Source organism: Schistocerca cancellata, chromosome 6, assembly GCF_023864275.1.
Source record: "Schistocerca cancellata isolate TAMUIC-IGC-003103 chromosome 6, iqSchCanc2.1, whole genome shotgun sequence".
NCBI classification, from domain to species: domain Eukaryota; kingdom Metazoa; phylum Arthropoda; class Insecta; order Orthoptera; family Acrididae; genus Schistocerca; species Schistocerca cancellata.
Window position 1 is genome coordinate 371896435 of NC_064631.1, and position 20907 is coordinate 371917341.

Sequence of the window (20907 nt, forward strand, 5' to 3'; positions counted from 1 at the left end):
ATCATTTACACTACGAGAACAACTGACACTAATTGTATTTGGTGGGCAGCTTGAATTTTTGTGAGCAACAGCATGATTGTCTAACTTCAATGCTAATTAACTCAGACAAGGGAACAGCTTACTGAATATTTTTCATAACTGTTCTTTCTCATGACAACATGCCCTGGAGCACCCTTACAAGCTTTTCAGACTGTTTCTGACCACCCTGTACATTTTCCTTAGCAGACCAATTCACATTGGGAGAGACCAGCCATGATACACAGTTTCAGTGAAAAGATTGTGAAGAAACAATGACTACTGTATAATAGGTGTAACAAAAAAAAAAAAAAAATGGATGTCAATAGAAAGGTGCTAAAGAAATATGTTTGACTATCAAAAGGCAATACATGAAGCCTTCAGTGAGTACCTGAGCAGAACAACATTGAAAGATCTCTCATAAAACCTAAATAAAATCTGGTCATATGTTAAGACTGTTAGGGGATCTTAAGTTGAAGACATATAATATATGCACCTAAATTGAGGGTAGCAAAGTATCAGTGGGAATGCTTTACTCCATTTTCAAAAGTTCCTTTAGAAAGGAAGATCCTGTTGCACTGCCCATGAGTAATTCTTGTATTACTGCAAAAATAAGTGTAACAAATATTAATGTCAGTGAAATCAAGAAATAGCAGAAATAACAGCAACTGAACAAAGCCACACGATCCCATGGAATCACTGTTAAATTCTGAACAGAATTTTCACGTGAGTTAGCCCATATAGTAGCCTCCATGTACACACACTCTCTCTCTCTCTCTCTCTCTCTCTCTCTCTCTCTCTCTCTCTCTCAGACACACACACATTGAGTGTGTGTGTGTGTGAGAGAGAGAGAGCACCTTAGCTTTGTGGTTGGAAGAAAGCTCAAGTCAGACTCTTTAGAGAAAAATAGCAATGATTCAAAAAACTATCATCCAATATTCTTAACATCTACCTGTATTGAATCATAGAACATATTCTGATCTCAAACATAGTGAGGTATCTTGAAAAGAATGACCTCCTTAATGGCAATATTAGGGGCAGATGTGGACTCTGACCACAATCTATTGGTTATGACCTGTAGATTAAAACTGAAGAAACTGCAAAAAGGTGGGAGTTTAAGGAGATGGGACCTGGATAAATTGACTACACCAGAGGTTGTACAGAGTTTCAGGAAGAGCATAAGGGAACAATTGACAGGAATGGGGGAAAGAAATACAGTAGAAGAAGAATGGGTAGCTTTGAGAGATGAAGTAGTGAAGGCGGCAGTGGATCACGTAGGTAAAAAGACGAGGGCTAGTAGAAATCCTTGGGTGACAGAAGAAATGCTGAATTTAATTGATGAAAGGAGAATATATAAAAATGCAGTAAGTGAAGCAGGCAAAAAGGAATACAAACGTCTCAAAAATGAGATCAACAGGAAGTGCAAAATGGCTAAGCAGGCATGGCTAGAGGACAAATGTAAGGATGTAGAGGGTTATCTCATTAGGGGTAAGATAAATACTGCATGCAGGAAAATTAAAGAGACCTTTGAAGAAAAGAGAACCACTTGTATGAATATCAAGAGCTCAGATGGAAACCCAGATCTAAACAAAGAAGGGAAAGCAGAAAGGTGGACTATACAAGGGCGATATACGTGAGGGCAACGTTATAGAAAGGGAAGAGACTGCAGATGAAGATGAAATGGGAGATGTGATACTGCGTGCAGAGTTTAACAGAGCACTGAAAGACCTAAGTCGAAACAAGGCCCCAGTAGTAGACAACATTCCATTAGAACTACTGATGGCCTTGGGAGAGGCAGTCCTGACAAAACTCTACCATCTGGTGAGCAAAATGTATGAGACAGGCGAAATACCCGCAGACTTCAAGAAGAATATAATAATTCCAATTCCAAAAAAGCAGGCGTTGACAGATGTGAAAACTACTGAACAATCAGTTTAATAAGTCACAGTTGCAATGTACTAACACAAATTCTTTACAAACGAATGGAAAAACTGGTAGAAGCTGACCTCGGGGAAGATCAATTTGGATTCCGTAGAAATATGGGAACACGTGAGGCAATACTGACCCTACGACTTATCTTAGAAGCTAGATTAAGGAAAGGCAAACCTATATTTCCAGCATTTGTAGATTTAGAGAAAGCTTTTGACAATGTTGATTGGAATACTCTCTTTCAAATTCTGAAGGTGGCAGGGATAAAATACTGGGAGCAAAAGGCTATTTACAATTCGTACAGAAACCAGATGGCAGTTATAAGAGTCGAGGGACATGAAAGGGAAGCAGTGGTTGGGAAGGGAGTAAGACAGGGTTGTAGCCTGAGTGAGACACGGTTGTAGCCTCTCCGCAATGTTATTTAATCTGTATATTGGGCAAGCAGTAAAGGAAACAAAAGAAAAATTTGGAGTAGGTATTAAAATCCATGGAGAAGAAATAAAAACTTTGAGGTTCGCCGATGACATTGTAATTCTGTCAGAGACAGCAAAGGACTGGGAAGAGCAGTTGAATGGAATGGACTGTGTGTTGAAGGAAGGATATAAGACGAGCATCAACAAAAACAAAACGAGGATAATGGAATGTAGTAGAATTAAGTCGGGTGATGCTGAGGCAATTAGATTAGGAAATGAGACACTTAAAGTAGTAAAGGAGTTTTGCTGTTTGGGGAGCAAAATAACTGATGATGGTCAACATAGAGAGGATATAAAACGTAGACTGGCAATGGCAAGGAAAGCGTTTTTGAAGAAGAGAAATTTATTAACATCGAGTATAGATTTAAGTGTCAGGAAGTCGTTTCTGAAAGGATTTGTATGGAGTGTAGCCATGTATGGAAGTGAAACATGGACGATAAACAGTTTGGACAAGAAGAAAATAGAAGCTTTCGAAATGTGGTGCTACAGAAGAATGATGAAGATTAGATGGGTAGATCACATAACTAATGAGGAGGTATTGAATAGGATTGGGGAGAAGAGGAGCTTGTGGCACAACTTTACTAGAAGAAGGGATCGGCTGGTAGGACACGCTCTGAGGCATCAAGAGATACCAATTTAGTGTTGGAGGGCAGCGTGGAGGGTAAAAATCGTAGAGGGAGACCAAGAGATGAATACACTAAGCAGATTCAGAAGGATGTAGGCTGCAGGATGTACTGGGAGATGAAGAAGCTTGCACAGGATAGAGTAGCATGGAGAGCTGCATCAAACCAGTCTCAGGACTGAAGACCACAACAACAACAACATGACTACAATAGCATTGAACAACAATTGGAACTGGTTAACTCATACTAACATCTTTTTGTAATAATTTGTGGTGATATTAAATGCAATGATTACATCAATTGAATAATAGGTGATATAGATGGCAGACTTTGGCTCATAGTTTGGGTACAGGTAAATACAGCCAATGAACAAAAGTGACTGCATACAGGACAGACATAAATCCCATCTTATAATACTGGTCAATTGTGTGTGGCCATAAAAAATAGTACTAGTAGATGATATTGAATCTAAAGAAGGGCAGTATAAGTGGGCACAGGTTTAACTGACTTATGGAAAAGTATCAGAGAAATACAGAAATACCTGAATTGACATACTCTTGAAGAGAGATGTCAACCACTCTATGAAAGGCTACTTATGAATTTTCAAAGACAGTATCAAGTGACGACTATCCTATAGCACCCCACCTATCACTCCCATAGATACTCTGAAGATGAGATTGATCTAACTACAGCATGGACAGAGTCATTTAGAGAGTCATTCATCTTATGCGTCATTTGCTAATTTCATTCGATGGAACACTAATATATGGTACAGTGGAATGCTTTTTATTTCACAGTAGATATGAAGCCTGGACATCAATGCAGATAAGAGCCTGGTTCATTGTAATAAGTTTGATGTATTGAACAGTCACTCACTATGTGAATTGTCATTGTATGTGGCAAACACATTAGACTTTGATGATTTTGTTGTCAGAAACAGTGCTGCAATAAATCTTGCTGTTTTAGGTTGTGATGTTTTTATGATCACACTCAGCAGAGGCTACAATGAAACAAGCTTCAAAGATGACCTAAAACAGCTGTACTATCTTTTAGGAGTGGAGAAGAAACCTACTGTATTCTTGTTTACAGCTGCACAGGTAGCTGAAGAAGGTTAGTATTAATTTTAAAGAACTATTAATTTTAAAGCTTTCATTACTTGCTAATTTTTACATTTTTACGGAATACAAAAAATATATTGTTGAATTCCTTAAGCAATGCTTGATAAAGTGCGTAAATATTCTTAGAAGATTAAGGAAAATCACAATACAAAAGATTAATGGCATTCCTCTTTTGTGAGTTTCCATTTTCTTTATTAGTTAGTTTCATGTTCTGTGGATCATTTGTATGCCTAATCATAAAGATGTGGAATAAGTCATTTTACATTTGCAGTACACATTCTTTGTAAATATGGCTACATGCCTCTCATTCATATATTAAGGGCTCCGTACCTCAGTCAATAAAAAAGAAATCCTTTGGATCACTTTGTTGTCTGTCTGTCCATCTGAATGTTAAAAAAACCTTTTTTTGTAGGAATGGGTAGATGTATCAAGTTGAAATTTATGTCACTTACTATGGTATTTGGCCACTTGGTAGTGTATAAATTGAAGATTCTAAGTCAAGGCAATTAAAAGATGTAGCCATTTGTGCCACATATCTTGTTACTCGCAAACCCACTTATCAGTACCCATAAGGTACTTCTCATTGACCTAGAATCATTGAATTTGGCAAGAAGCAATGTTTCACAATAAAACAAAAAATGTGAAAATAGTAACTTTATAATTGTTTCACATGAAAAACAAATTTGTCTGTCATTTGTTGTCAGACTGTCTGTCTCCTGTCCATTTGTTAAGATGTCAAGCTGAAATTTATGTTAACATACTAAGGTCTATATTCTCTTGGCAGCTTCTAAGTCAATGCAACCAAAAGTTATGGCCATTTATGTTACATATGATTCTCACAGACTCACTCATTGAAACCCATAGGGTATGTCTTGTTGGTCTAAAATAATGAAATTAGTCAAGAAGTGAGGTTTCACAGTACAACCAAAGAGAAAGAATCTGAAAATTTTTAATATGTTAACAAAAAAGGGTCATCATTTGTCATCAGATTGTCTGTCTGTCCATCCATCTGCTAAGAACCCTTTTTTCTCAGGAATTGGTACACACATCAACTTGAAATTTATGTCACATACTAACATCTCTCTTCCCTTGGCAGTGTAGTAAACACTAGGATCTAAGTCAATGCAATCAAAAGATATGGCCATACATATAATATTTTTTGATACTCTTCAATTCAACATTAAAACCTATAGGTTATTTCCCATTGGTTTTGAGTCAAACCATGTGGCAAGAAAAAAAGGTTCCACAGTGAAAGTAAAGGGAAAAATCTGAAATTGTTAATTTGTAGTTATATCACAAGAAAACATGTTTCTTTTGTCATTTGTTATCAGATTTCAAACTTGAAATTAAAACAGTCTCAAAAGTCTTGGAAAAACAGGAACAGATATCCTGTAATTATCATTGTTGATATCAGGCAAAAATAGTCAAGATTCTTGATTTCCAGGATGGATGAACTGTCTACACGCATAATTACGTCTGTATAGAGCCCTCAGTGGATGAGTCCTACTCACACCTGACACTTTTTCTTTATTGTTTTTATTTTTTGAGTAGTTGTTTTGTGATATAATAATAATTCCTATTCATCACCTTTTACACATTTTAAAGTTAGGAATTATTCTACAGAATAGGAGGGGTTGCTGGGAGAAACTTTTTCAGTTTGTTTTCAAATTTAACATTGCTCTCTGTCAGACATTTTATATAACTGGAAAAGTAATCAGAAATTTTGGTGGCAGCATTGTACACAGTTTTATTTGTTCTTATTTTTATTTTTAAATTATGACTCTGATTTGCCTGTTTATTTGCTTATTCCTTTCTCTATTGCCCTGTACTATCATTTGTGTGTATTTTGTATTTTGTTTTTTGCTTGGTTTTACTGTGACTTTATTTAACTCAGTTACATTGACCTCTCATAAATGTTTTTACCACTGGACACCGCCTTATCACTACTGTTACCTTCAAAAGCAATGAGTTTTTATATGCATTTGCTCCCTGTTATTCTTTCTTTCACTGCTGACCTGGTCTTGTGGCAGAGCTTTTGTTAGCAGAAAATAAATGATTTTCCAATTACTTGACTGCTGTTGCTCTTGGTACACATTTCACCTAGATGAAATTTCTTGGTTTTTGTGGCATAGTAGTGTCCATACATAATACCTAGAGTAACTTCTAGTGTACGACGATATTGAGTCTTTGGGTGCAATATGTTTATGTAAAACATTAACAAAATAGGATAGGATAAGATGAGGATAGGGCAGGAAATTGGTCATGGCCTAATCAAAGGAATAATCCCAGTATTCACCTTAGAGACAGGTGGCAACCATGGAAAACCCAAGTCAGGATGCCCAGACAGGGAATAAAACCCAGTCCTCCCCAATGTAAATCCAGTACATTAAGACTGGAGCAGCCACCTCACTTCGTGCATAGTTGTAAGGGGGACAAAATACATCATCTACATTATCAGTGTAACATGCGCATAAAGAAATGACTTAATAATAAATTCTGAAAATAAAGTCTTTACTGAAAAAGTGAAACTAATGACTAAATAACAAAAAAACTGTAGAAAAGTATAAAATACACAATAAGTCTATCAATGATGTAGGTAAACCTGGAACTTTGATTTAAAACACCCCTCAAAAAATAAAAAACAAGGACACACATATAGCACTGCTAAAATGTATAAAGTATTAGCACACAAAAACCTGCTGACACTGTAACTATCAAAATAGGGTAGCACCACATACGTTTACAACAGAGATGTGTTTTAGTGTGTCTGTAACAGTGGAAATTGTTCAGAAAGCCAACAGCAGAAACATTATTTCAAATGCAAACACAGCTCTTACGATACATTAGTTAACAGAATCATAAGAACCCAACAATGAATGAGTGCCTAGTAATCCTATGAGCTAACATAATCATTTACACTGCAGGAACACTTCAAGAAGAAATTATTTTAACACTGATCTAAAAGCCGTTTCTGTTTCCAATCTCTTTATGTATATTGGCAGCATGTTATAAAGATTGGCACTAAAGTGGCTCAAATTATTCTAACTTGTTCTACATTGAGAGACCCACCAGTTATGAGTATTATAACTGAGGTAATTGGAGTTGATTAGCAGTTCATCAAGTCTCACTTTTGTCATCAATGTATTTGTATATGAACAAGAAAGGAACAGTAAGTAAACACTAGCAACTTGCATTGAGCCCTAGCCAAGCTATATGACAAGATTTGAACAGCCCTTTTCCTTAATGTAAACATTTCATTTAATGGACCATTAATTTTACCCCAAAAAACCATTCCATAAGCTAACCAAAATAAGACATCCTAACAATTTCTGTGTAGAAAACTTGAGAAATAAAAATCAGAGCAAAACATGCAGAACTGAGTTTCTGTGAGGGATTATGCACACAGTCTTTCCAGTTTAAGTCTTTGTCAACATAGATTCCTAAAATATTTATGCATCATAACATTTCCGACTTGTTCCCATCCAGTGTCATATGGAAATCATGGTTTTGACCCACTTTCCCTAATTCCATACAGGGTGATTTTTTCCACCATGTACAAACTCTAGGGATTGAGCGATGAGAGGATATGGAAGAAAAACAGTCTAATGAACTTATGTCCGGTAATGCATGATTTTCATGCTAGAGATGATTTATTCAACCGTACATTATACAGAGACTGTGGTCTAATACACACTGCAGCAAGCAGCCACAGTTAGAGTATGTCTTGAAAATGGTTTCCATATGCCTCAGTGCATGCATGTACATGCTGTAACATGTTCTGTCTCTCACACTCACATCGGCCATGCTGCATCTGAAGAGTGTCAAAGGCAGCATGAATATCCTGCTCCAGTGTCTCCACATCTGGAATGGGCTCTGCATTCATAATACTTTTAACATGGCCCTGTAAACAGAAATCACATGGCTCGAGATCCAGTGAATTAGCAGGCCATGGAATTGGACCCCTCATCCAATCTATCAACCAAGGAAAACATGACTGAGATGCATATAGATGTTAATGGCAAAGTGGGCTGGAGCACTATCGTGTAGCAGCCACATAACCCTTTGAACTTCTTCCAGCAGGAGAGGCAAAGTCACCCACAGGAAACACTGATAGTTCCAGTCTGTTAGGTGTTATGGAAGGAAGACTGATCTCAAAATTCAGTTGCCAATTATCCAATCCCAAACATTCTGGCTGCACCGATGCTGATAATTCACTGTCACCGTACCATGGGGGTCTGCATACTATCTGACAGATGACTGTTATGAAAGTTGGAGAGCCCACACTATGTAAAGGTGACCTCATCTATGAATAGGATGGATGACAAAAATCCCAGAATTATGGTTGCTTGGTGAAGAAGCTGACGACAAAACTGCCGTCATGTGGAAAGCATGTCGCTAGTAAGCTCTAAACACACTGTAAGTGATAAGAGTAGTAACAACTGTCATGGAGAAAGTTTCACCCATTTGTCTGGCTTACCCTGTAATGATGGGTTAACTGCCTGGTATTTCACACTGTTCACTATCCACAGTGTTAATCATATTTTCCTCCAAGTCAGGTGTCCAAAAATTTCTGGTACATCCTTCATGATTTCCTACTTCCTGAAACGAGCCTGTCTGAGACAAATGGTGAAACACTGTTCCAAACATTGAATGCTGTGGTTGTTGTCAGTGGGGGTAGGTCTCGTGAGGCAACCTTGCTATCCTTTGCCATTTGGCTTTCCGCATGGAAACACCATGTCAGCAAGATCTCGATTTGAATATGGAACCAAATGTACAATGCTGTATCACATCCACTACAAGGTGAGTCAGCAAGAGAAGTGAATCAGACACAACATTACCAGTTACTATGGCATGAGAGGGCACTACATCATGACATATGAAGAACTGTAGTATCATCTAGGAGGAAACCATGCATGCTGTATCTGTGGCTGCATGGTACAGCACATATTAGACCACAGTCTCTGTAGCAAAGAATGACTGGGTAAATGGTCTCTAGAATGGAAATCATGCATTTCTGGACATAAGTTCATTAGGCCTTTTTTGTTCCATATCCTCTCATCAATCAATCCCTAGAGTTCATACATGGTGCAAAAAAGCACCCTGTATAGGAAATTCCAGGATGGAATGTGACAATATTATGAAAAGCTTAGTTTCTACTCACCATATAGCAGAGATGCTGAGTCGCAGATACACACACACACACACACACACACACACACACACACACAAAAACATTCTCACAAATGCAGTTCACACACACATGAGTGTGTGTGAGTTGCATTAGCATGAGTGTATGTGTGTACTTCCTATGAAGGCCATGTTGGCAGAGAGCTTACTTTCTGACAGTCTTTTTGTTGTGAATAGCTGTGACTCAGCCCCTCTGTTATACAGTGATTAGTAACTATCCTTTTCATAATATTGTCAGATTGTATACAGTTTGTTTTCTTCACAGTTAGGGTCAGTCTATTGGCACTGAGCCATAAATGCAAGAACTTTATGAGTTGTAGTGTACAGTGATTCTCACTCACTATTCACTAGTGTTGTCTGCAGACACTGTGGTCATGGCAGCAGTGGCTGAGATATGTATACCATTTATATAAATAAGGAACAGAATCGAGCCTAACACACTACCCTGGGTACACTCATTTTGACTTTCCTTGCATCAGATACTAATCTGATTTTATAATTAGGATGAGCTGATGTGAGCTCCACAACCTGTAATCTGTTTTGCTAATACGATTGAACTCACTTGTTTTCTATTCCTTTTATTACCATTGTATCCAACTTATTTAAAAGGATTTCATGACTAACTATGTGAAAACTGTAAGATCTAAATTAACTCCGGCAACACTATTGTGGTATTACAAATTACTAACTTTTTCATCAATGTAATAATTTATCACTCTTCAATACTTCTACCTGTTCAAAAGCCGCATTGATTATTACTCAGAAGGCTGTGGCCACATCCAGCCTGGAGCCCCTCTTTCTGCTGTGGTGAAGCCGTGCATGCAGGATTGTGACTCCTTATCATCCAATGACTGTGTCGTTATTATGGGAGGTTCATATGATGTAGCAAGAAATCAAGCAAATGATGCAATTAGACATATGAAAATGGTACTGGGTAAGTTAAATGACACTAAAACAATTGTTACCAACATTCCACAGAGACACGATCTTATGAAAAAGTCTATTGTGAACCGGGAAGTTCATAAAACAAATGACAGGATTAAAGCTCTATGTAGTAAATTTCATAATATGTCTGTAGTAGATGTCAGCTATCTAGAAAGGGAGCTGCACACATCTCATGGACTGCACATGAACAAAAGAAGCAAAAAGATTGTTAGTAGCAAAATTATTGAGGAAGTCAGGTGACATTGTTCACAAAGTGATGAAAGAAGTCCATTGCCATGGGGTGGTACAACCCACCTCAACAAAATCTGCCACAACACCAGCCACTGCTGGCAAGCCAGGGAAACTTGTAAAGCCTGCTGGCCTCATTGCTAGTCCAAAATTATCCTCTAAGGTCCAGCAGGTAAAACTCAGCCTTAAAACCATACACCGGAATCTTGGTAGTCTTAGAAATAAGCATAATGATCTAGATGTAATTTCATGGATTGACAAACCCAATATATTAGTTGTAACTGAACATTGGTACACTGAAGCTCTGATTAGCATTAGTCAACCACTGTGTATGAAATTCTGCACAGCCTTCAGTAGAAAAGACAAGACTGGGGGAGGTGTAGCAATTTTCACTGTAAATGAAAGTTATTTTAATGTTATTGATGTGAGTGCCTTCTGCTTGGAAGGAGTCTCAGAATTTGCTGGAATAAACCTAAAATGGGGTAGAGATAACATAACAGTTATTGGTGTTTACAGGCCACCTGCAGCAAATACAGATACCTTTTTTGTAAATCTTTCTGACTTGCTTGTATTTGTAAACACAACATTTTCTGGGCCAAATGGTCACATAAATATTATAGTTACAGGGGATATAAATACAGATTTATTAACAAATGATGTCAGCACCAAAAAGTTACATCGTCTGTGTGATGAATTTAACCTGACCCCACTCATTCGGGAACCCACTAGAGGAATTGGCAATAGTAAAACATGTCTTGACAACATAATAACAAACATGACCCACCTATCCCACAGTGCATCGGTTTTAAAACTAGCCATCTCAGATCACCATGCAGTACAGCCTAAATTGGAGCTCCATGAGGCCCCCACTGTCACCACAAAGCAACAGTTTGTAACTAAAAGAATAATGTATAATGACAACATAAATAGACTAAACTGCATGCTAGCACAAATAAAATGGTTTGAAAATAATAGCTTTTCATATGATAGCTTTGCTGCTAACTTCTATTACTGCTTTGATACCACATGCCCAGTTGTAATCACAAAAATGAAACAAACAAAAAATATAACCAAAAATATTTAGGTAAATAGTAATGTCACTGAAGTGAGGAAAAAATTGAAACTACTCCACAGTGCAATGCTGAATAATGGAGAGATTCCTGAGGTAAAGGAAGCCTTCAAAATATATCAAGCACACTATGAGGACTTACTCACACAGACCAGGAGCAACTATGTTGCAAATAAGCTTCAAAACTCACACAACGTAACTGCTGGCATCTGGGCAGTCATAAACAGTTTTAGAACCTGCAATGACAAATCCTGTATGGACTTTACTATTAACCACAGTTGCATGCTCATAAAAGACCAATTGGAAATTGCAAATATTTTTAATGAATATTTTTCTTCCATAGGTGAAGCCATAAATGACAAACATAAAAACATGCACTACAGTTTTAAAGGTAATACATGTGACCATGTATCTAGCCTCCACAAACTGTGCAGAAATAATGGGCATCATTAGCACTCTAAAACCCTCTAATTCAGCTGGGTATGATGGCCTAAATACTAATGTTTTAAAAGGCCTGTAGCCAAAATGTCTCTGTACCTCTGTTGGCAGCAGTCAACAATATAATAGAATCAGGCACCTTTCGAGACAGACTAAAAATAGCACAGGTAACAGCCATTCTTGAGAAAGGTGACAACAACAAAATAGAAAACTACAGACCAGTCTCAATCCTTCCTGTCTTTTCCAAAATAGTTGAGAAAGTTATATACAACAGGATTATAAACTTTCTTAACAAACACAACTGGATGTTTGAAAATCAAAATGGATTCCTAAAAGGTAAATCAACTAGCACTGCAGCTGCTCAACTAATTGAAGAAGCATTAGGGGGTATCGAAATCAGGGAACATGTGGCATGTGTATACCTAGACCTGGAAAAAGCCTTTGATTGTGTGAATGTTGACATCCTATTAGACAAGCTATGGAACATGGGCATTAGAGGCGCTGCTTATGACCTAACAAAGTGTTATAAGAGCAATAGAAAACTGTTCTACTTAAAATGGAAAGTGGTGTCTGCAAATCAGAGATCACTTGCATAAAATATGGCGTGCCCCAGGGCTCGGTGTTGGGCTCCCTTCTGTTCTTGATCTATGTAAATGATATTAAATACTGTACTATAAATTCAAATATTGTTCTGTATGCCGATGACATGTCCATTGTATGTAAAAAGCAATCATGTAATGAACTAGAGGCCGAGTGTAATAATGTGACAAAAGAAATTGTTCAGTTTTTTAATGAAAGTCACTTAAATGTAAGCACCAGTAAAACATGTTTGATGGAGTTTAACAAAATTAGTTTCAATAATGAAATTAAATTATACATGGGCAACGAATTGGTAAAGAAAGAGTCTAGTGTAAAATTCTTTGGCGTAACAATCCAAAGCAACATTCTTGTTATGTCATCATTTCTAAGAAGCTTTGCCTTTGCAGTTACCTTTTGATATATTTTCCTATAAGACTTTACATATTCCATAAACTGAGGATCTGTGGATCTTTCCATTTGAGAACTGAGCATTTTTAAAGTCCTTTGGGAAAACACATTTCAAAATTGGACATGAATAGTGAAGAGAAAACATCATAAGCATTGTTAGTGGTCAACTGTGAAAGCATGCCAGACCAGGATTCATTACTTAGACTACCAACAAAACTAACATAATTTTCTGCAGAAAAATTTCTTTTATAAGAAAGAAGTACATTCCTTTCTTTCATAGGTATAGTTGGAATTATAAGAATGAGGATATTATGATCAGATAGCCCTAAGTCAATATTAATAATTTCTATTTCTGTGGTTTTAATATTTCAAAGTACACTTAAAATGAACCTCCCCAGCATTGCCCTTAATCAAGTTTATGGTAACTATAGTAAATCCAAACTGGGAGATCAGATGGATATTTTAAACCCACCTCTTCTGAAGATGTGTCCAGTGTCTTAATCATTACATCACCTCACTCTGATCCATTAAAAAGTGTTTGCAGCTAATTATCATAATGGAGATGGACATAAGCATAGAAATTAAGAAAATACTATCCACATTTATTCTTAGTTGCACACTTGAAGCACAGTGTCTTTTCTGTAGTAAATCATGATAATAGTGTTAAAATGTAACACTAGAGCTTATCTATTGAAGATTATAAGTATCCATGGTGGTGTGATAGCACAACAGCTGTGAACTATCTTCATGCAGAGGACTTTTAAATTAGAAGTGTCATCACAGTGACAGGAATTTCCCAAGGAAATACATAAAAACACATGAATTTTGGATCCTTTCTATTCTCTGCATCTTGTATGTTTCAGATCTAGGTCCGAGCTTTCCCTTGACTTTATGTAGAATATCTAATTATTCACAGAATATAATTTGGAGATGTTATGTGCCATATTTATCATAGTTTACATATGTCTGTTTACAATATTGACTTGCACTAAGATAGAAATAAGCCTTCTGTACTTTTCAGCTGTTGTATGTTGTTTTGTAAAAGAAATATAAAAATATAATGCAGTGCTTCAGTGTGCCTACAGGCAACAATAATAGCCACCAGTGATTTGAACAAAGATATAACGTTTCATGTAATTTTCCAGCCCCCTTATCACTTTTTTTATGTTCATTCTGAAAGCACTGACAACGTAGTAGAAATCTCTGCATTCCCAAATCATTAAATTAATGTAAGCTACAAAGTGAGTTAGAACCTCAACCAACTCCATAAAGAATCAATAATATGCTTTTATGGCATGGTTGTATAAGAACAATTTTTAGGTATTCAAATTTTCATCAAAGGATTCAAGAAAATATTTAGAACTTGTTTCTTTCTTTTTCTGGAGCAAAGGATATTACAAGAACTGTGATGTTGTTGTGGAAGTGTCTGAATTTTCCACTTATCAACAGATATTTCAGTGCACTCACAACTTGAGTACTTGCATATATCTTTGTTTCCCCTTGTTGTCTCAACAGATTTCTCCCTCTCATCCTACCTTCTGAGTGTCCTTCTCTACTGTCCTAACCTTTCCTTAACCTACCCATCTTTCATTTCAGGGCAAGGAATTACTAAATTTAAATATGTTAAATGGCAATACTGAAATTTCAGCACCTGATATAAGTACTGCACAAGTACTGGCCACTCATTTTGTAGTTTTCTCAAGAGAATTTTCCTATTGATATCTATCACTTATCTATATGAACACAGACAGAAAAGAATTGCAACCCCAAAAAATAATTAACATAGAACAATGAAATTTTGGGAATACATTTGTTTATGTTTATTTAAGTGATTAACATTACAAGACCATAAGTTAATGTAAGTGTGAGATAACCCATTGCAAATGTAAAATCCTTGTACATTACTAACTGTTTTAACTGACAGAATGTTGCATGCAAGCATGGAAACAAGCATGCATTGTGTTGTACAGGTGACAGGTGTCAATTTGTCAGCTGGAGTTCCATGCCTGTTGTATAGGGTTGATCAATACAGGGATGGTTAGTGCGGGTTCTGGATGATGCTGGAGTTATTTTATAATCTGTCCATATGAGCTTGACTGAAGACAGATGTGATGATCAAGCAGGCCAAGGGAACATGTCAACACTCTGTGGAGCATATTGCATTACAACAGCAGTATGTGAATGAATGTTATCCTATTGGAAAACACCTCCTTGAATGCAGTTCATGAATGGCAGCACAACAGGTTGAATCACCAGACTGTAGTACAAATTTCCAGTGTGCATGGGATAACCAGGAGTGTGCTGCTGCTATCATACAAAATCACACCCCAGACCATAACTCCTACTGTAGGTTCAGCATGTCTAGCCTGCAGACCAGTTGGTTGCAGGCCCTTAACTGCCCTCCTCCTAACCAACACACAACCATCACTGGTATTGGGGCAAAACCAGCTTTCATCAGAAAACACAACAGACCTCCACTCTGCCCTCCAATGAGCTCTCACCTGATACCACTGAAGTCACAAATGACAGAGGTTTCAGGTCAATGGATGGACATTATAGGGCATCTGACTTGGAGCTGTGCTTAAAGTAACCTATTTGTAACAGATAGGTGTGTGATGATGTGCCAGACCATATGCTGAACACAGTACCACATGGCTGTCATTAGCCCAGTCTTCTTGCAATGGTACAGTCTTGTGACCATTGCTGCCAGTAATCACATATAGTGGCTATATTCCTGCTATGTCTTTCTGCAGTATCGCAGAAGAAACATCCAGCTTCTTGTAGCTCTGTTGTATGACATCGATCAGACTCAGTGATGTGTTGATAATGGCATCTTTGTCAGCTTAAAGGTATCCTTGACTAACATCAGCTCACCATGTCCAGTCTCAAAGATTACTAATGCTCATGGCTGCTACAGTGTGTATTTAAAGCAAACCTGATTTCCATCCCCATGGTGTTGCTCCTAGCGCCGCTCTTATGTGACTGGCATGAAATTTAAATAGACTTCACCTATCAGATGTAAAACCACGCCTACCAAATGGTTCAAATGGCTCTGAGCACTATGGGACTTAACATCTTAGGTCATCAGTCCCCTAGAACTTAGAACTACTTAAACGTGACTAACCTAAGGACATCACACACATCCATGCCTGAGGCAGGATTCGAACCTGCAACTGTAGCAGTCCCACAGTTTCAGACTGCAGCACCTAGAACCGCATGGCCACCTCAGCCAGCCACGCCTACCAACTTTTGTCTACATTACACAACTACTCCTAGGTTTTGCAATTTTTTTCCATCTGTGTATGTAAATTAAAGTTCCCCACCACAGGTTTTGTCTGTTTATTCATGCTTATCTCAGAAACTATTGTAGGGATTACTGATATGGTTTTCACTAACAGACTAACTGATTTATGATGAAGGTTTGTGGGCACAGGAGATAGGTGTAAGGCTCCTCAACTGCATCATGAGGCTAGTGTGAGCTACCACTACAAGAAGGCCAGCACAAGCTAATGCCAACTTCCTAAATGGCAGTTTGGCAAACTGGGCAGTGTGGTAGCTTGCAGCTGTCATCGTTGTCTTGACATAATACTCCTAATACAACTGAATATGGAACAGATGATATTTGTGACTCCTGAGAACCTTCCTGGTGTGTACTGCTTAAACTATTTAAGTCTTATGAAAGTGGTGATATTCAGTTAACCAACAATGTTGCCTGAATTTTAAACATAACTCTAAACAGTGGTCTTTAAACAAAATTACTGCTACATCAGACAAATTGTTAAGTCATACATATTTAGTGCTACCCATGTAAAACTTGGGACAGATTACTAGCAGTTAGTAATCAGTACATCAACTGGTTCTTCTAACAAATTCATTAGTGGAGCAGAAGGAGTTGTCCTCCAATAAATCCTGTACGATCGCCTTAAACTGTGTGTTATTAGTAGGTAAACATTTTATATATACTGGCAAACACATTAAAAATGTGTCTCCCTGAATAATGAACTTCGTTCGAGTTAATAGTGAGTTACTTTGTGTTGATGAAAATTGTTCTTGTTCTTAGTATTGATTTCACAAAATAAACTGTTGATGTGACAAAGATATATATTACTTGAAACAAATTACATTAAGTGATAAAAGTACTAAAATGCAGTAGCAAATACAGTGATTTCCTTGAACAGATTTGTACAAGACATTCTTGAATTCACGTCACAAATAATTCAACCTACATATTTTCAGGCTTGAAAAACCTTATCTTGGATATTAGTGACAAAAGTATATCTTATGATCTAGTGAACAGAAAGTTGAAAAGTGGATTTTATTTATTTATTTATTTATTTATTTGAGATGCTTTCAGTGAGATTGTTTTTCAAAGTCCAGTGATAGAGAATTGGCTAGAAACCATTTATTAATGTCAAAGAAAATGTAATTTACAGCTCTTTCTAAAAACTACAGATGATGTGCTAATTGTTAGAATATTTCAACAGTCTGCAAGAAACAGACTTAAACGTCTGCTAATGTTGTTGAAAAGTCGTTAAATAAACTAGAAAAAGTTAGGGCATTGTGATGATAACTTGGGTGACATCATATTTGATTAGTTCCCATTCTTTTGAATACTAATTTTTTTTCAAAGGCTTAATCTTGGGTCATACTTTTCCTTTGGTAATCATTGTATTCACTGGACTGAAGCTATCTCTTAAGTTAGTTCTAATATATTCAAGGTAGCATTTAATGAGTTTAATGACTCCTTCCTATCAAATCAATGCTTAAACAGATGTGCATTCTTTCAGGTTTTTTGGAGCTGATTAACAATATTTTAATGGTTGGTATTGTACCTACATTATTCACTGATGAAGATAAGGACCAAATCGTTGGACAGTGTCGAAATGCAGCAAAGAATGCAGGATATGGAATTACCAAGTAAGCCTCTCTTATCAGTTTAATATCATAATAAAGTGTGCCAACTGTCTCTGGGGCATAGAAATAATAATATTAGAATAAAAAAAATCCAGGTTGGATTAACAATATGGGAAGGATAGAGAGTTACTCACCACACAAAGAGGCACTGAGTCACAGATAGGCAAAATGAAATAGAGTGCTAGAAATGTTCAGTGTTCAGACTTTGTATCTCACCAGAAATAGAAAACACACACACATACATGTACACTAGCACAACTCTCACACTCACACCTATAGTCATCTCTGGGCACTAAGGTTGATTGCAACTGCATCTGAGATGAGCAGCAACATAGCTGGGGTCAGTAATCGGGGTATGGAAAGACTCGCCAGATCTATGCAATATCCTTTTCCATCCCTCCTCCATCCATTCTCCCAACCCTTTGCCTCATGACTCATACCCCTTCAGTAGACCTAGATGCAACATCTGCCCCACATATCCTCCTACTACCGCCTACTCCAGTGTTGTCATGGGCATCACCTGCCTCATCAAAGGCAGGGCCACCTGTGAAAGCAGCCAATGGATTTACAAGCTTATTTGCAACCACTCTGTCATATTCTACAGGGAGATGAACTGGGGAAATAAATGAAATAGGAGCCACTTGGCAGTTTCTGCACACAGCACAATTTAATCATTTCAAGCACTTGATCTAAGCATCATGAAATGAGTTGGTACACATTACTGATCAGAAGGATCCAGACACCTATTAGCAGACATTAATATTGGTGGGGAGGGAGTCCACCTTGCTTTTGGGGACACTTTCAGTGAGGAATGGCAGACCATTTTTCCTAAAGAGCAGAAACCAGAAAAGGTTGGATGTTGGATTCTTGAGTCAAATCAACATTTTAACCCATACCAAAGATGTTCCATTCTGGGCAGCACCAGTGTATTTCAGCAGTTATTGTCCACAAACCATTGCCTCAAATGTCCTGCTTTATGACAGGCTGCATTATCATTCTGATACAAACAATTAATCTCCAGGTTGGAATATCGACAGTATAGGGAAAATATAGATTGATGCTCACCTTAAAGATGACATGTTGAGTTGCATACAGGCTCAATGAAAAGACAGTTTCACTTTTAGCTTTCTGCCAAAGTCTTCTTCAGAAAAGGAAACCCACACTCATTCATTCACGCAAGCAAGCACACCTCATGCACACATGGCAACCATCTTGAGCACCTTGGACCAGAATGAATGGGAGCAATCCGGAGGAGGCAGGTAAGGGGAAGGGATAGCAAGGTAAAGGTAGGGGTGCAGAGGAGCGCTATCTGGAGGAGTGTGCAGAGATAGATTGCCAACATGTGCAGCACGTTCACATACCTGTACATTTACATAGATACTGTGCAGGCCACTGTACAGTGCAAAGGGAATTCTGTACAACTACTAGTCATTTCGTTACCTGTTCCACTCAAAAATTGAGTAAGGGGAATACAACTGTCTCTATGCCTATGTATGAGCCCTAATTTCTCATATCTTATCCTCTTGGTCCTTACGTGCAGTGTATTTTGGCAGAAGAAGAATCATTTGACAGTCAGCCTCAAACACCAGTTCTCTAAATTTTCTCAATAGTGTTTCTCAAAAAGCACATTGCCTTCCCTCCAGGGATTCCCATTAGAGTTCCTGAAGCATCTCTGTAACACTTATGGTAACAAATCTAGCAGCCTGCCTCTGAATTGCTCCATTGTCTTCGTTGAGTCCAACCTGGTACAGATCACAAAACATTCAATGTTGCACCAACATTGTATGTTCAGTCTCCTTTACAGTTGAATCACTCTTTCCTGACATTCTCCCAATAATCAGATGTTGACTATTCACCTTTCCTACCACAGTTATCACATGATTTTTCCATTTCATATCACTTTGCAACAATATGCCCAGATACTTAAACAACTTACTGTGTCAAGCAGGACACTAGTAATACTGTATCTGGACACTATATGTTTGTTCTCCCTACTCAACTGCATTAACTTACATTTTTCCACATTTAAAGCTAGCTGCCATTCATTACATAACTGCGAATTTTGTATCTTCCTACAGTCACTCAACTTTGACAACTTACCATACACTCCCGCATCATCAGCAAGCAACCACAGATTGGTGCCCACCCTGTCCACCAAATCATTTATGTGTAAAGAGAACAACAGTGGTCCTATCACACTACTCGGGGCCCTTCCAACAATACTCTTGCCTTTGATGAACACATATTGTCATGAATTACATACTGGGTTATCTTGCTTAAGAATTCTTTGAGCCACTCAGATATCTGTGAACTTATTCCACATGCTTATACCTTTGTTAGCAGACTGTGTTGGAGCACCATGACAGATGCTTTCCGGAAGTCTAGAAATATGGAATCTGCCTGTTGCCCTAATTTATACACTCCTGGAAATTGAAATAAGAACACCGTGAATTCATTGTCCCAGGAAGGGGAAACTTTATTGACACATTCCTGGGGTCAGATACATCACATGATCACACTGACAGAACCACAGGCACATAGACACAGGCAACAGAGCATGCACAATGTCGGCACTAGTACAGTGTATATCCACCTTTCGCAGCAATGCAGGCTGCTATTCTCCCATGGAGACGATCGTAGAGATGCTGGATGTAGTCCTGTGGAACGGCTTGCCGTGCCATTTCCACCTGGCGCCTCAGTTGGACCAGCGTTCGTGCTGGACGTGCAGACCGCGTGAGACGACGCTTCATCCAGTCCCAAACATGCTCAATGGGGGACAGATCCGGAGATCTTGCTGGCCAGGGTAGTTGACTTACACCTTCTAGAGCACGTTGGGTGGCACGGGATACATGCGGACGTGCATTGTCCTGTTGGAACAGCAAGTTCCCTTGCCGGTCTAGGAATGGTAGAACGATGGGTTCGATGACGGTTTGGATGTACCGTGCACTATTCAGTGTCCCCTCGACGATCACCAGTGGTGT

At 38.0% G+C, this 20907-nt stretch overlaps 1 protein-coding gene across 1 annotated transcript in view; it reads left to right on the top strand.

Annotated features, from left to right (window-relative positions):
- The window catches only part of LOC126088335 (dynein axonemal heavy chain 10), a 1153099-nt gene that overhangs the window by 690232 nt on the left and 441960 nt on the right, over positions 1-20907 (top strand). The window contains exons 35-36 of the mRNA XM_049906469.1: positions 4007-4150; positions 17800-17929. Of these exons, the coding sequence (XP_049762426.1) occupies positions 4007-4150; positions 17800-17929 (274 nt within the window). The remainder of the gene's footprint in view (positions 1-4006; positions 4151-17799; positions 17930-20907) is intronic.